General features: G+C 44.8%; 1 protein-coding gene across 2 annotated transcripts in view; it reads right to left on the minus strand.

The window, feature by feature from the left end:
* The window catches only part of RCC2 (regulator of chromosome condensation 2), a 115,030-nt gene that overhangs the window by 80,936 nt on the left and 17,461 nt on the right, over nt 1–16,633 (minus strand). For both annotated transcript variants that reach the window (XM_085608651.1, XM_085608652.1), the window contains exons 3-5: nt 6,019–6,112; nt 5,058–5,201; nt 3,059–3,190 (exon numbers count right to left, since the gene is read on the minus strand). In XM_085608651.1, the coding sequence (XP_085464777.1) occupies nt 3,059–3,190; nt 5,058–5,201; nt 6,019–6,112 (370 nt within the window). The remainder of the gene's footprint in view (nt 1–3,058; nt 3,191–5,057; nt 5,202–6,018; nt 6,113–16,633) is intronic.

A 16,633-nucleotide genomic window follows, 5' to 3' on the forward strand; every position in this document is an offset into this window, starting at 1 on the left:
ACACCAACGTGCTTCCGCATTTGATTCACCAAGTCATTCCAATTTCTTTCTGCCACAAGTCTACAGACGTCATGAAAATTAATCTGGGTAATCTGTCTGGCATTGAATCATAGAACTACATTGAATCATAGAACTACATGTCACAGGATGCACACTGATATTACAATGATGAATATTCATGTCCTTTTCATTGGCGAAGTTGGCCTTAATCTTGACCAACGTAATGTTAGATCACTATTCACTCCAAGGCACAGAAGAAGCACAGCCACAGACTTCAACAGAAAGAAGATGTAGGGGCAGAGCTAACAGAGGAAAGTCCTGTGTAACGACAAGCATTTGCAATGCAATAGGTCTCGCATTATAAAAGTTTAAGCTATTGGCATTGCTAATAATACACCAATAGCTCAAACATTCAGTAATGCCAGACCTATTGCATTGCAAATGCTTGGTTTGTCTTAAAATGGAAGATGGATTTAATGAATTTGCGAGATGTGTAAAACTGAACTTGTAGCCTTACTCTTCTACGTCTCGGTTTCTATAAAGGAAATATCAGTTCTGCACTTATGCGTTCGGCACCTTTGGCCTGCAAACACGACCTCAAAATGGTAGCATAATGTCCCTGCCATTTATGTAGGGGACTTTACCAACACAGGTGTAAACGGCACTGAAATAATACACGGCTTTACCTCAATCAACGATACTACTTTAATCCAAGAATTCAATCCTCAGTTGCACCAAAGGGATTCAGTCTGCGACGTGGTCGATATACAACAGATCCTGGCTGCACGCGCCCAACCCACCGAGCATGCCCCCTTTGTGATGGAGAGCACCCTCTACGCTGTACCATGGGCAGGCTGTCCCGTCATAAAATGGGTAGTAAAGGATTCTCCACGTTTACCTCAGAACGAATACACACAAATATTAGGGTTAGTCTATGGCTAAGAAATGGGTCAAAAATGCGTGCCTCTGCAAGCGGTGGTATACAAACCGGAAGCACGGGACACGTCCCGAGGGGCTGTGGACGACCTATTTCTGACGAGCCGACTGGCTCGACCGTACACTTAACATCACAGATTCGTGTTTCTCGGACTCCTACTTTAAAAAAAAAAAGTTCATTAGTATTCTTTGAAGATGCATATCAGTTGTTCTGCCTCCTCCCAACACGTTTTCTCCGGCCGCAGAAAGCTGCTCTTTGCCTAGGGAGGGGCCCTCAGTGAGAGCGGAGGTGTACAGCTGTCTTTCCACAGCCCGAGGCTCTGTCTGATGCTTAGAGGCAAGCAGCAGCAACAATTAGCACTATCGCGGCCGCTTTGATGTTCTCAGTGGCCGCGCGGCTCTCTGAGAACATCAAAGCGGCCGCGAAATGATCACCCAGGCTGCCAAATGGTGCGCGCGCCCGGCGCACATGCACTGAAGTTGGTGGCCTGAAAGCACTGGTTTGCACTTCCAAATCCCCCTTTTACAAAAGCTCTCGCGAGAGCAGCGCTAAAGCGCTGGCTCAGGCGAGACCTAAAAAAGAACAAGCCTCGCATGACGTGCCTGGCTCTAGCCCCGCCTGTGCCCCTCACGCAGAAGAAAACAGCAAATTAATCAAATAACCAAGCACGGCCGCTAAAGTGAGCGGACCGCGCTGCAAATAAAATTAACAAAAAAGTGCTCTTAGCTATTAAAAAGCAGACCGTGTCACATGACCACTAAAAGGTCCAGTCTTTATGGGTGGTAACAAAAGGATAAGGCGGTACCAAGGAGGCGCTAAAAAGCTTATTTACCAATCAGAAGCCAGCATTTAAGGACAATGACACAAAGCCAAAGACAAATATGGGCGGATAGTGGACGATGCTTCCACAACATACCCTACTACAGCATGCCTCGCACATGTGCCGACCTAAGAAGCCCAAAATGCCCTGCAGCACAAGTATTTTTAGATCATGCAGGCAAGCCCCAGACACCAGATGTCTGGATGGTGAAAGTTGAATTAATACAATAATCATTAAGGTAATTAGGATGCCCGACCCATCATGGTCCTCCTTCGTTAATTTCGCATAGCCCCCCGTCCAACTTTATTTCCACTACTCATGCGAGAAGAAAAAGAAAGAAAATAAAATCATAGAATGTGCCATTTTCAGAGTTGAAGGAATTTAGTCGACAACTATGATAACCTCAGATTTTCCAAATACTGCAGAATTGATCAGGAGCCTCTTCACAACTCGAAGACCCACACCCATGTTCTTTCATATCTAGGATATGGATAGATTTCCTATGGTTACATGGGCAACCACCTAATAGCACAAAACTAAGAAACTAGCATCATAGGCTTAAGTGAACATTTATGGTGTGCAACACCCTCAAAGAAGACTGTTTATTCTTCCTCATGACTGCACTTCCTCCCAGTTTTATGGGTCTCCCTCCTACTGTGCACTGGTCTTTAATGAGGGGGCTGCTAAGTACCATAACTGGGGTGATGGATCTAAACTCTAGTTTACCTCAATACTGTATGACAGTTCTCCATCACAAAGTCCACTCTCTCCCAAGCCCTAGTGTTATTGTAACTTCAGAAAACAAGCACCTGATTACCTCAAAGGGGAACTCCCTGCGTGCCCTTTAAAATGGCCACTGGTGAGGGATGAAGCTGCTCGTGAGCATCCTGTACAAAGTGAACGCAAAAAGAAATTTGTGGTATTCGCTGATCTGGAGTCCAGATCAGTGAATACCTCAATTTTTTTTAATGCGTAAACCCTTCAACCCTTGGTTGAAGGTCACAAGTGACTGCATGCTCAAAGTCCCTACAGATTGGGAGGATGCGTCAGAGAATCTATTATGGGCCAATAAGTGCTGGAAACTCATTTGAACTTCAGGGTTTATCAGACCCTTAAAAGCCCAATAATGTGGCTAGTTCAGACACTCTGGAGTGCCTTCAATTCCTACAACACGTTGCTCACTCAATACTTTACAAGTCACTGCCAGCCCTGAGATCTTCCCATACCAAGTTTAGCAGCATCAATACTTCTGTGCTGGATATCACTACCAGACTACAGCTTCTCCAGTCCATCAGTGTTACCTGTCAATGCCAAAGTATGGTTGCGTCCACAGGCTGCTGACACCATCACCTCCTCACTCATTAACTCAATGAGTTTCGGGTAATCCACTCGTTGCAGGTCTCCATGCCCCAGTTGTCCTTTTTCATTACGACCTACAACCAAAAACATAGGGTCAAGGCCTTTTGCTAAATAATAATGAACACTCCTCTGCAAATAAAATCTACAAATGCTGTCCGACTCTCCCCCGCCTCTAAACATACCAAAATACACATACTACCCATTTAACTAACTTTCTAGAGCAATAAACAGGAAAAAAACTGCACTTTCAAACTCATTGTCGAGAAGTTCTTGTGTTGTTAAATGACTACCTTCTTCACGTATCAATCTTTATATGGGTCAAAAGGTCCTTTAGTTTTAAAGCTGGGGGGGGGGGGGCAGAATGTAGTAGCACCCTATTGGAAAACACGTAGGACTTGGAGCAAATGTCTTTTAGGGCCATATGTAGGTAGCTAAATACCGGTCGGTAACGGCTGAAATTCGGTAAATATCCCGTTACCGACCGGTATTTAGCTATGCGAGATGTAGGGGGCATATTTCAGGATTCGGTAATTTACCGAATCGGTAAAATTACCGATTCGGTAAATACCGAATCCTGAAATGATATGTAGGTAACACTCACATGAGTGAGGACTAGGAATAAGAATTCGGTATTTACCACCAAATATAGGTTGGTGATAAATACCGAATACCTAGCAAAACGTGATATTTTGCTGATGTTAAAGTGCCATGTGGCAGACATGCATGCCCTTAGGGCATGTATGTGCGCCACATGTGCACACATGGACGAATCAGGGGTGCAACAGGGTGTCAATGTGACACCCTGCCACCCATGATACTGCCTCCCCCATTACCGATTCGGTATTTACCGATTCGGTAATGGTAACTGGCTTCCCATTCATTCCTATGGGCCTCCTGGCCCATAGGAATCAATGGGAAGGTATGCATCATTACCGAATCGGTAAATACAGATTCTAAATTACCAACCCTTTCCGAATCGGTAAATTTTACTGATTGATTACCTACATCACATTTACCGATTCATAAATACCGAATCGGTAAAATTCGGTATTTATGAGTCGGTAAATGTGACCCTACCTACATATGGCCCTTAGTGTTTAAAACTAATGAGAGATTAAAAGATTCTTGCTTTGTTATTACAGAAGAAATGAAGACATTGATGGGCGGATTGCCTGAATTAATGCCACCCAGTGTTAATTATTCTGGGCCACAGTCCATTTTTGCACATCATGCCACATCAGACTGGAAACAGCCATGTGCAATTCAGCCCTGGTCATTCACGACTACGGACAGTCCACACCAAACAGTCAGGCTAGGTCTCTGTAGCGAACACAAGAAACCCTATACCAGTTTGCCTATAACTATTTGGTCCCCATCAGTAGAGTGCAACTAGAGTCCTAAGGCAGAGTGAGAACAGGACCCATATCCGGGCACACTCGTCAAAGGAAAACAAAAAGGAACGTCAATTTTCAGATGGCTGGTTATGACCTAACTGACAGGATGGGCAAAGTAAATACATACATTAAACAAATGACAGTGATAGACTGATGTGGCCCAGAGTAATTGCCACTTGCAGAGATTGATTTAAGCTTTCTACCCATTACCAGCAATACCGTTGGGTCTACAGAAATAAAAAGGTTATCGAGAGCATCCAAGGAATAGTAGGCTAATGATTTTTATCTGTGCTTCGATACAAGGATATACTGAGACTGATTAATATATATAAGCGCTTATCCTTTCAGGATTGCTAGGTTCTATGCAAAAGGTCACTCTGAATTATTTTGAAAGGCACTCAATTTAACCTATATCCCAAAAGACGCCAAGTAGTTACGAAATGCATTGGAAATCAAAATTAATTTTACATTTGAGATGAAACATTGTATTTATATTTAAAAAAAAAAAAAAAAAAAAGGTTTGCATCCTGTTGAAATGAATGCTTACCCCAACTCCAAAGCTTCCCCTCAGTAGTGATAAGCAAACTGTGCGCTGCAACAGGACCAGACACAACTGTCCGTACCTGGATTCCAGCTAGGCAGCCATACCGGTGAGGTCCCCACAGGTTCTGGCCAAGGTTTCGGTAAGCAGCTAAGGAAAAGACAAAGTCCAATTGAAAGCCATGAAGGGTTATTACAGGACAATCTAAAAAATAAAACCCTTACCTACTACAAACATGAATAGCAGCTATCAGCAACTGCGGTGCTCTAGATTAACTATCATACCACAAGGAATAGACTGCATGTATGAGGGCAGCACATACTATTGAATGAACATGTCCCAAAGTTCAGAGCAGTGCCCGAGACAGCAAGTGAGCAGTGGGGGTGGAGAAAGAGGGGGGGGGGGGGGGGGGGGATAACTCACAGCAGAACGCCAGGCTCAGCGATAGTGTAGAAATGTTCAAATACACTAACTGTACTGTAAGTTCCAAGTTCAACTAAGACAAAAAGCATAACTTTAACCTATCAAAGTAATATGAACTTCATAGTTTGGACTCTCCTACATTTAGCTGAAGCCTGTCTTTTGGTCACCCTGTTTCACTGCTCCGCTCACATACCAACACAACATCCAGATGATCTAATTGAGCTAACCATTTCTTTGAATCCTTTTAATTGCATACCCTGGAAAGGTGGTAAGTGTCTTCCCCCAGAAAGGGTGTATGCATCTGACTTCAAGTTTGTTTAACTCAAACATTCTTATATTAAAAATGTTCAACGCAACTACTGTTGGGCTCAGAAATAACATTTGTATCAGGATCAAACAGGGGAAGGCCCAAAGCCACACAACTCTTTAGTGGCTGCAGATATGGGGAGATCAGCTAGAGAGTGGATCCCCATTGTACCCTTCAAGCTACAAACCAAGAGGAAACCAGCAATACCATAAGCTCCAACGGGTCAGTAAACTGTACCTTGGTGCTTGGGCACTTCCTTCCGGCCAATAAGGTCCCAGTTTGTAGCTCCAAATATGAGAAGCTGCCCCTTACACTTAGCTCCTTCATGTTTCTGTAAAATATGTAAAAGTCAGAAGAACCAACAAGCATTAGAAAAGCTAAGAGGTATTGACTTTATATCAAGAATGCTAAGATACTGACTTGCGAATTGTGGGTTGTAAAGGATTGTTAAAAAAGAAAAGCCATTTGAAAATACTTGAGGAAAAGCAAAGAAATGTTAAGAATGAAATCTATAGTCATTACTTTCAAATTCTTTTATAAACAGCATGGTTTATTTTACAAATTTCACGCATACAAACTTGAACCAAAATGTTTAAAGTATGTTGCACGTGATCCAGCTTAAAACCACCACCAGACTAGGTGCAGGAACTCAAAAGAACATAAGAGTGGTCTGTGGAAGTGCCAGAATTTAAAGAAAATCTCTAGCCATTTACTTTCCAGAAGACTCAAATCTGCAACAAACGTTCTGCCAATTTTGGTGCTCTGCTTGAAAATACTTCCCATGTGTGACGTGGCCAAAATTTTCATGCAACAAGTGGAAGACTGGAGAGCATACTAAAAAAAGTCTGCTCTTTCGTCAAACCTCATAAAAACATTTTTATTTATAAAAGTTTTATATAGCGCGAACAAGAACCAAAAGGTTATCGGAGCGCTTTACAAAATGGTGGAAGGAAGGTCAACCACCCAATATCTATATCAAGTAAGAATACACACCAAGAATTATTGCATGATTCACAGACAAATGACACAAAGGAGAGTAACATAAAACAGTTATATAGCGGGCTACGAGGGGGGCACACAATACGGTAAGGAGGCGCAGCATCACATGATGGAACAGTGGTTGGAGGATCAATGATTTCGAGCCAATGTACCTAGCCCAGCTTAAGGTAGGAATTTGTCCATTAGTAATCTCTTGGTTTCCAGTTTGAAAGCAGTCGTTGAGGAGATTCTGCGTACTTTTGGTAGAAGAGAGTTCCATATCTTTGGGGCCGTGCCAGAGAAAGCTCGGTGACAAGATTTCTTTTTGCTCAGGATGAGTGGTTTCAGGAGGAAACTTAGCGCTTCTTGAGTCTCTCCCGCCACAGGATAATTCAAGCTTTTGCGCTAGGTACCTGGGAGTTTTGAAATGCAGGGCTTTGTGCGTCAGAACGGCAACCTTTAACTGAATTAGAGCTTCGTAGGGTAACCATTTGAGAGATTATAGGACTGGGGTTATGTGCTCATTCCGTTTGGTACCTGTGACCAGTCTGGCCGCAGCGTTCTGTGATGCCCTTAGTGGAGCCAGGGTGTATTTGGGAAGGCCACAGAGCGTAGCGCTGCCGTAGTCTAGTCTCGGCAAGACCAGAGCTTGGACCACCTGCTTGAAATCCTTTTGTGGCAGGAATGGTTTGATGTTTCTCAGGGTCATCATCAGGTGGTTAGCTCTCTAACACACATTGCCGATATGATTTTTCATATTTAGGTGCTTGTCCAGGGTGATTCCGAGAGATTTGGCTGAGTCAATGATGAGAGGCGGGTGCAGTTGAAGGCCGTGAGGTGATTCAGCCAAAAGTCTAGCTTGGGGACGTAGTTTGGGGGAGAGATGAGAAGCAATTCGGTTTTGGAAGTGTTGAGTAGAAGATGGTTCTCAGTTAGCCAATTTTGTGTGGCCTAAGGTGAGTGTTGAGTGAGATTATGTTATCCAGGGAAGAGATTTTCAAATAAAGTTGTGTGTCACCCGTGTACATATGATCGAGAATGTTCGTGGAATTTAGTGATTTCGCTAGAGGTTCCAAGAAAAGGTTGAAGAGGATAGGAGATAGGGCAGACCCTTAGGGGACACCCATGAGTACTGGAGAGGGAGTGGTTTGCCTTGACTCTTTGTGATCTGTTGTGGAGGAAGGAGGAGAACCATTGTAACACCAGACCCGAGAAACCGATCCTGTTCTTCAAAACGGATAGGTTGTCGTGATTAACCGTGTCGAATGCGGAGGAAAGGTCAAGAAGGAGTAGGAGGCAGGAATCATTTTGGTCAAGCATTTTTAAAATGCCATCCATAACATGCATGAGACACGATTTGGTACTATGCCCGTTCCGAAAACCTGATTGATGTTGGTGTATAAGTTGGAAATTCTCTATGTGAGCACAACGTTTGGATTGTACGCATTTCTCAAGTAGTTTGGCTATAGTAGGGATGTTGGAGATGGGGCGGAAATTGAGGTCAGTTTTATCTGCGTTAGGTTTTTTTTTAGTATGGGTGTCACCTGACCTGCTTTTAGGCAGTCTGACCTGCTTTTAGGCAGTCTGGGATTGTGCCTTGTGCAAGAGGGGCGTTTACAATCCTTGTCAACCTGGGGAAGAGTACATTCTTAATTTCTTTGAAGATGGGGCAACGGGTCGAAAAAGTCGTTAGAGGGATTGATGTTCTGGAGAATCTTGCTGATGTCTTTTTCACTGAATGGGGTTAAGGTGCCCCATGACACATTGTCCTTAGTGATCCGACTGATAGGTTTGCGCGCTCATCTAAGAGGTCAAGAGATGGGAGTAGAGCCTTCTTAGAGGCGAGTTCAATGGTGACGAGTCTTCATTTCTCATTGAAGAAAGCATCAAGATCATCGCAAGAGGGTGGGATGACTCCGGAATGCGAGTGGTTTGGGTCTGCCATCAATTGCTGTTTGACCAGTTCGAAAAATTTCTTGGGGCGGTTTGCAGCTTGAGCAAGTTGGTGTCTGAAATAGTCTGTCTTGGCGCTCTTGATTGGTTGGTTATAGAAGCTCCTAACATCTCTAAAGATTTTTAGTTGTTCCAAGGAGGGTTTGAAATTCCAGGAACGTTCAGCTGCCCTAAGGTTGCGGCGTTCAGTGTTTAAATTGTCGTTGTACCATGGTTTGGAAATTTTTGTTGAAACATACCTGTCACTTTGCTTTTAAGTATGAACTGTCACCTTGGCTCACCTTTGGGAACGGTGCGTGCGCTGTAAGTTTATACCCCATGATAAAAAGACTTTTCCAAAATCAAGATAAGAAATTAAGATAAAGAATTTAGGGGCAAAAAGATATAGTATGGCTTAATCAATAACTTAGAACACCACTCATATAAACAGGAGGGGACACTAATATACTGATGAATAGAGAACGCCTGTTAGAGACTCGGAAAGTTATCACCCATGGTATGTAGCATGTCTAAGAAAATATGTCAGGCAAGTCGTACATTATGTAAACACGAGAAAAGTTTAACTGGGTAAAGAAAACCACCTCAAATCACTGAACTGGAGATTAAAATCAGATTTAAAGATAATAAGACTTGTCGATCATCAACACCAGCCATTGATCTGAGGAGATGGGGTTGAAACTGTTCATATACCTAAATGGCATCAACAAATGGTTTGCTGGGCTAAAGTCTCCCTTCTTCCCAGCTTTCAGGAACATGCAGAGTGGAAAAAAAGCAACTTCTTAAAAATATTACGTTACTAGCCATTTTTCAAAGAGGTAGCCACATTTTCCTACTTTTTGTGCTCTTAGCCTACTTTTAGTTTGTGGTGGCAACCAGAATAGCTGTAGATTTCTTAAAAGTAGACAAAATTCTGAATTCGGCAAGGAGTCATGTGTAGATCCCTCAAGGTTTTCCCCAAAAGAAACTAATCGTTTAAATAAATAGTGAAAAGGAGGGGGGTGGAAACTGCCATTTGTGACGTTGTCATCTGCAACGTTGTTACAGACGATTTACAAAAGCAATATAACATTACTTTCGCTAGACCCTTCCGGTTTTGGGGATATAGTGTTTGTAGGTTCTACAAGAACCCAAGGTATCCAGAGTCAACAACTGAGTTGCAGCGTACAATGGTATTTCATGGTGTCCAGAGTATGGGCCAGTTCTTATGGTGAAATATGTAGAATGAAACATTTATATCAACAAAACCTATGCATTCCTGAAAAGTTCACAAGATAAGAATTTAGGAGCAGTGGCTATTGTACATTGCTGAATTTGTGGATACCCACACTATACCAGCGTAAGGTTAAGAGGTTATGTTTCAAAAGGTCTTTCGTGAACAGTGGCGTATAATTGGGAAGCACAAATGCAGCAACATCCAATTGGTAATAAAAAGCATACTAGTATTTATGCTCCATATATGTGCCTATAAAAATGACATTTTGCTTGTGTGGGTAGGCCTAGTTCCCGCCACAGGAAAGAGCCCTAAACATAACATTGACGCATCACATTTTTCCACTGAAAACAGATCCTTTTTTACCCCCAAGGGGGAAGCGGTGGATTTTAGGCCCTAGATCAGCCAGCACGTATGGAAACTTAGCAAACGTGCACATATCTGAAAACTAGACGCCTGGGGGAATCCGGGGTGGGGTGACTTGCGTGGATCTCACCAGGTTTAAAAAACAAAAACATTTTTTACCCAAAATCCCTTGACAACCTCAAACTGAACACCAAACACATTTTCCTCACATTTCGGTAATGAGAAGTTCAGGAATCTGTGGGGAGCCAGGAATTTTCTTCCACCCAGCATTCCACCAAGTCTCCCGATAAAAATGGTACTTCAATTGAATGGGTAGGCCTAGTGCCAGCAACACTAAATTGAAAAAATGCGATGCTTCAGTGTTGCATTTTGGGCACTCAACCAGACCCTTTTCTTGCAACGTGGGTAGCTCTGGATTTTGGCCTCTAACTCAGCCGGCACCTAGGGAAACCTAGCAAACTTGCCCATTTTTAAAAACTAGACACCAGGGTGAGGGTAGGGTGACTTACGCAGCTCCAACGAGGTACTTTTTCCCAGAAGCCTTGCACAAGTCAACTGTGAATTGTTTTACCATTTTCATTACATATCTGTGACAGAGTTCTGGAATCTGTGGGGAGCCACATATTTCCTACCTCGTAGTTGCCACTTGTCCCCGAATAAGAACAGTACCCCACTTGTGTGGGTGGGCCACAAGACTACAACACAAAAGGGCCCTAAAGCGCTACATTGAGAGAAGCAATCAGGGTAGCGGCTTTATTTGCGGCTGTGCTGTGGTGCCACCCATGCAAACCACACAGATGCAAGTGGCGCAGTGTTTATCGGCACAAGTGGGGTAACGCTGGGTGGTAGAATTTGAGAATACCTTACATTTCCACAATGAAATGTAAGGAAAATGTGCGATTTCAGGGAACGTTTGAGGTTTGCAGGGCATTGTGGGAAAGAAAAGTTTATGGTGTCCACGCAAGGAACACCTCTCTCGAATCCCCGGGAATGTAGGTTTTCATGGGTGGCAGCTGAGCACTGCCCAAATCCCTCCACAATCCCAAACTCTGATCTCTCCACATAGCAATTTAGGGATATGTGTCAAGGTATCTTGCCCTACCCACACACGTGAGGTACCATTGTTATCGAAAGACTAGGGGGAATGCTGGGTGGTACAAAACGTGTGGCTCTTTGCAGATTCCAGAAAGTGTCCTCACAGAAGTGTGCTAACAGGAAAGTGCCCGTTTTTAGTCAAAGATGGCAGTTTGCAGGGCACTGTGGGTAAGAATATGAGGGTTCATGCGAAGCACACCACTGGACTCCCTCGGGTGTCTAGTTTTCCGACCGGTCTGGGTTTGGTAGGGTTTCCCCAGGTGGCAGCCATCCAAATCAAAGTGCAGCTATTCACCATAGCAAGTGAACGATACCCTAAGCAAAACAAATAAATGCACTCTTGTCTGTCATTTGGATGGAATTTCTTAAGTCTGCAGGGGAGCAGAAAGAAAAGACTGTTTAGGCTTTAGGGGCGAGGGATTTAGAATGGGCCTCACCCACCCATTTATTTCATTAAAGAAAAAGAATTTCTACCCCCCCACCCCGAGCGCATTCAGGGAAACCGCCACAACTGGGACAAGCCTCCTTCCTGCCACCAGGGCGGGGAGACAGACACCATTACCCCTTCTGCAGAGGGGGTATGGCTCGTTGCCCGGGGAGACCGCAACACTACTTTGGTTTGTGTTAGCTCCTTTTTGAAATGCCTGGTGTTTATAGCCCTGGGGGGCACACTGGGGGTAATCAACTCCATCTGCCCTCGTGAGGGGGGGGGGGGGCGGCAGATAGAAGGGCCTCAATGCAGTTTTTGAAGGGCCCCCACCCCTATATTTATTTTAAAATTAGACCCTGGTGTATAGTGGGCTTTCTGCCCCCATAGGTGTAGGAAGGAGAAGATAAGAGGAAGATCAGGGATAATTATCCCCCCGCACACCCCAAGGAGGGTAGAAAAAATACCTCGTTAGGATGAGAGTATGGCAATCCCCAACTAGAATTAAAATTGAAAAACGCCCCACGAGCTTTTCGCCTACCCATCTCTCCTATGGCGATCCTCATGCAGGGGTCTACTGGGGAGTGAGATCATTGCAAAAGGGGGATTCACCCAATTCCAACGATACCTCTCCCATCACAATCAGTGCTAGGGTTGCTGAGCTATGTCCTTTTTTAAACAAAATCTTATCCTGAGCAAATGTTCACTCCAAAGTAAATCCAGCAGTCCGTAGTTATAGAAATATCTTTGTTTTATTCCAAACGCCAGAATTTCATCAAATAGGTAATATCACAGCCAGTCTGAACAGAATGCAGTCAACGCGTGTTTTGTCTTGTGGATAATTTCCACTGACTTCATCAGGGATAATAAGACATAATCAAGTTCAGTCCTCAGTAGTAAAACATTTTCGCAAGCACCTGTAAACAATGGGGAGAGTGCTTCTCATGGTATCTCCGCTTTTAGAAGTTGGGGCAAACTTTGGAGTTTTGATTGTACTACATTGCAATGACTCAGCGCAGAGTTGGCCCTGTCACTTTTATACTGTTGTACTATGTCCTTTTTACTTCACTTTAGTGTAATGACAGAGCGCCGATTGACTGCTTTTTATTTGGTATATAGACGGAGTATTAAAGATAAAGGATTTGCATCAGAGAAGCCTTTATTTACCTCCCCAGTATTGGCTAATGTCCGATAGATGCACTTGGGAGGTAGGGGTTAAAGAATACTACATCAAAATGCATCAACAGTCCACAATCCAGTTTCCTTTCCTATTACTCCTGAGGTTTATGTTACTCTTGGACCACATACTGTGTATTTGAATTCAAGTCTGTAGTAGTTCAAACTGCATCTAAGTCAAGGACACAATTTTAGGTCTGTCAAGCAACTGGCAGTGCAGACGATTTGAGCAGAAGAGCTACACGCCTAGTTGTGTTACACTCGTTCTGATGCTTGTGATTCTAGTTTACAGCCATGTAAATGCATCAATGCTATTTATGGTGCATATTCTTCTACTGGGGTTCAAAACCTATCCCTGGTTTCAAGGATTCACCACAGACAGTCTAGGTTCCCATCATTCATTCTGCAAATTACAACGGATTGGGTCTCACAACAATTCAATTAATCAATTCTAGCTTTCCTAAATGTGCATCCACAGTGTAAGGGTTAGCGCTGCTTTCTAGGATAGGTTGAGAAACCCAATTTTTGAACTAACAATCTTTAATAATAAAAAAAAAAAAAAAAAAAAAAAAAAAAAAAAGAAGCTGGTCTCTTGCTCCTTGCAACTGGTTGTGAAAGACTGATGGGAAAGATGTAATCTGGGTTAATAAGAGGTAATATTGAACATCTCCAGACAAACGGCAAAGATTGCAAAAGAGCAGGGAGGGTATACAGGTCAAAGACACCATTCTACAAAGTCAGTCACGCTGCGTTATTGCCGCCCGGTGGTCACTTTGACTACAAGACCCTGCCCAATCACGAAAGAAAGAATGGTGAATAGTTCTGAATCTAACGGGCTTAAAGCATAGATGTGGAGGCTGTATCATTAACCGTGGAGAAGCTGAAGTAACACCAATTTGGTAGCGACAGCACTTCCCTGCTGCGGAGACTTTCATAGGAAAGTAGAAGGGAGGAGAATCCTGATCCAAGTTAGTAGTAAGTGGCATGCATTCTTTTCTGAAGGCTTGAAGTTGTCAGAGCGGTTCTGCAATGAAGTGGCCTGGATGTACCATCTGGCGCAGGAGTCGAACCCTAGGGCCTAAAAAACGTTGTCCAACATACAAGCTCTAGCATTCCCAAAGGCTCAAGAAAATGAGAATCTGTAAAGCCAGATATACAACGGTTTCTAGAGGGAGGAGACACCCGACTGAACCATGAGAAGCAGTCATTAACGAATAGGTGAGAGCATTTTGGCTCAACACGAGTAGCCCTGCTGGCATCAATTCAGCACCAGACGGCACTTCATACCATACTTTTTGGCCCATGGGAAAATGCTTGTGAGAAACCATGGTGCACAGCGTCAATAAAACCCATTGGCAGAGCCAATATGTCCCAATTGCGACATCTATTGACTTTACCAATTCTTGTTCTTTACTGATCCTCTAGTCAATTTTCATGGGCACAATCAATGCCTGGTGCTTGACATCATCATAAAATAACTACATTGACAGTTGAAACAGGAACAATAACGTCCTACTTGATGCAGCAAGATTTTTGAGAGGTTAAGTACCCACTTGATCGAAATGTAAGAAGTATCCCCGTTGTTGGATTGCCTACGCGAGGCTAAATCTTTTCTTCATACACACACATATATATATATATCCACAACAAGATTCCTCACTCCGAAGAGAAAGAGACCAGAGGGACACAACGGGGAGCCAAAGAGAACATCTTTATTGCAGCATGGCAGGCATGACGCGTTTCGTCTTTACTGAGTCTCAAATGCCAAACACCCGAAACTGACACCTGCCGGCATTCAAACGATCCATTATGCTCCCATTGGTGGGAGCCCAGCAGAGTCAACCAATGGCATGAACACCTCTTTGTAGTCCCATTTGGCGAACTCCAACCCCCAGCAGGCACCATTTCGGCTTGCAGGTAAGTGTTTTGGCGGTCGACTCTTTATAACTCACAGTGAGTTTATATATATATATATACATACATATATATATATATACACACACACACACACACACACACACACACACACACACACACACACACACACACACACACAGACCCCCCCTCTGGGTAGTTCTCAAGTTTGGATGAAAAGCACCTCCTGTATAGAGCACCCTAAAAACCAGTGACACTAAATTTGCTCACCTCAAATGTATGCTTTTCTGTCAAAGTCTTTAAGCATAGGATTAGCACAGTGCCATCCACGCCAAGATAACAAGGGACAAAGTCTTTTGCCATTTCTACAGCTAAGTTTTTAAGCATAGGACTAGCACAGTGCTATCCATGCAGAGCTGTAAAATAACAAAAGCTTTTTACCACTCCAGGCACAGTATTACAGCTTTGAATTGCTAAAAGACAAATCAAGCCGACCTGAAATGAATAAAAGCAACTCCTGACACATGTTTGGCTCTCATTACAGCTCTTCAGAGGTATAGCTTTGTCCAGACACAAGGGAGCACCAAGAATAAGTCAAAACAGGAGGAGCCAAGATGGCCGACGGGTCGGACGCCTGAGCTCCCGGCTCCGTGGACCGTCCGGCTTCTTTTGTTAATCCCGATTAATCCTCCTGACCTGCGCCGCCCAGCCGCCGCGGATTACCGGCATTGAAGTGACTGGCGTTCTCCTGACACCTTTATCGGCGGGTTTGGTGGCTGACTCGGTGTCTACTACGACCTCCGGCGCTCCCACGGGTCCCTGCGTAGATGGCTGCCGCTGGACGCCGAGGGATGTGGACGGGGTGCTGAGCTGGAATACTGCGGGTGATCGCGGGGGAGGAAATGCTGGCCGTGCGACTGGAGTCAGACCCTTACGTCCGGGTCGGACTCCCCCGAGCGCCGGCAGTGGTGTGGACGACGTCGGAGCCCCCTAATGCTAGCTCTCCTCCGCCACCCTGAAGACAAGCGAGCGGACTCCATTTTGTAGCGTCTTCCTGCGGCGAACGGCCGGTTCTCGCGGTGGCCGTGGGGCGCTCTCGCCCGGTGCAGCTCCCGAGTGGAGCACGACGCTTTTCCGGTGTCTACATCCTCGGATCATAGTCATTTTTGTCCCGTCACTAATTGCCCGCAGTGGAGATGACAATGGCGTCTGCTCTTCTTGCTGAGACGCTGGCTGACCCTGGACTCGCAGTGTCTGCGCGCCCATGTGCCCCGGAGCCGATTGCCGCATCGGAGGAACAGCGAAATAGTGCGGACCGATGCTTGGTACAGAGGGACCCGACCTGTGGGGATGTATTGGCCGCCCTTGTGGCGTTAAAAGTGGCAATGCAGAGTACTTGCCGGGCGCTGACCCGGAGAATCGATGAGGCACTGGTTGCAACGGGACGTTCCCGGCTGGAGGATCCCCCGCCGCCCCTGTTTTCTCCTGGAGGTGAAACAATGTCGCAGAGTGGGGGGCCGGTGGTGCGGAGTCCTCCTGGCTACAATGTAACGCGTCAACCCATCGACACGGATACAGTTGCAGGGACACCCTTCACTTTGAACGTTGTGACTCTGCCTACGAACTACCTGCTGAGACCTAGCCTTTCGCTTCCCCTGCCAGATGTTACCCTGAAAGCACCTATCGCTCGAGCCTCTGTGGCATGTTACTGCTGCGTTTGGGACCCTGTGGTACGATACGTCTTCATTGTCCCCTTTCCTCGAGAGCGGCCA

This window comes from Triturus cristatus, chromosome 1_2, assembly GCF_964204655.1.
Source record: "Triturus cristatus chromosome 1_2, aTriCri1.1, whole genome shotgun sequence".
In the NCBI taxonomy this organism is placed as follows: Eukaryota; Metazoa; Chordata; class Amphibia; order Caudata; family Salamandridae; genus Triturus; species Triturus cristatus.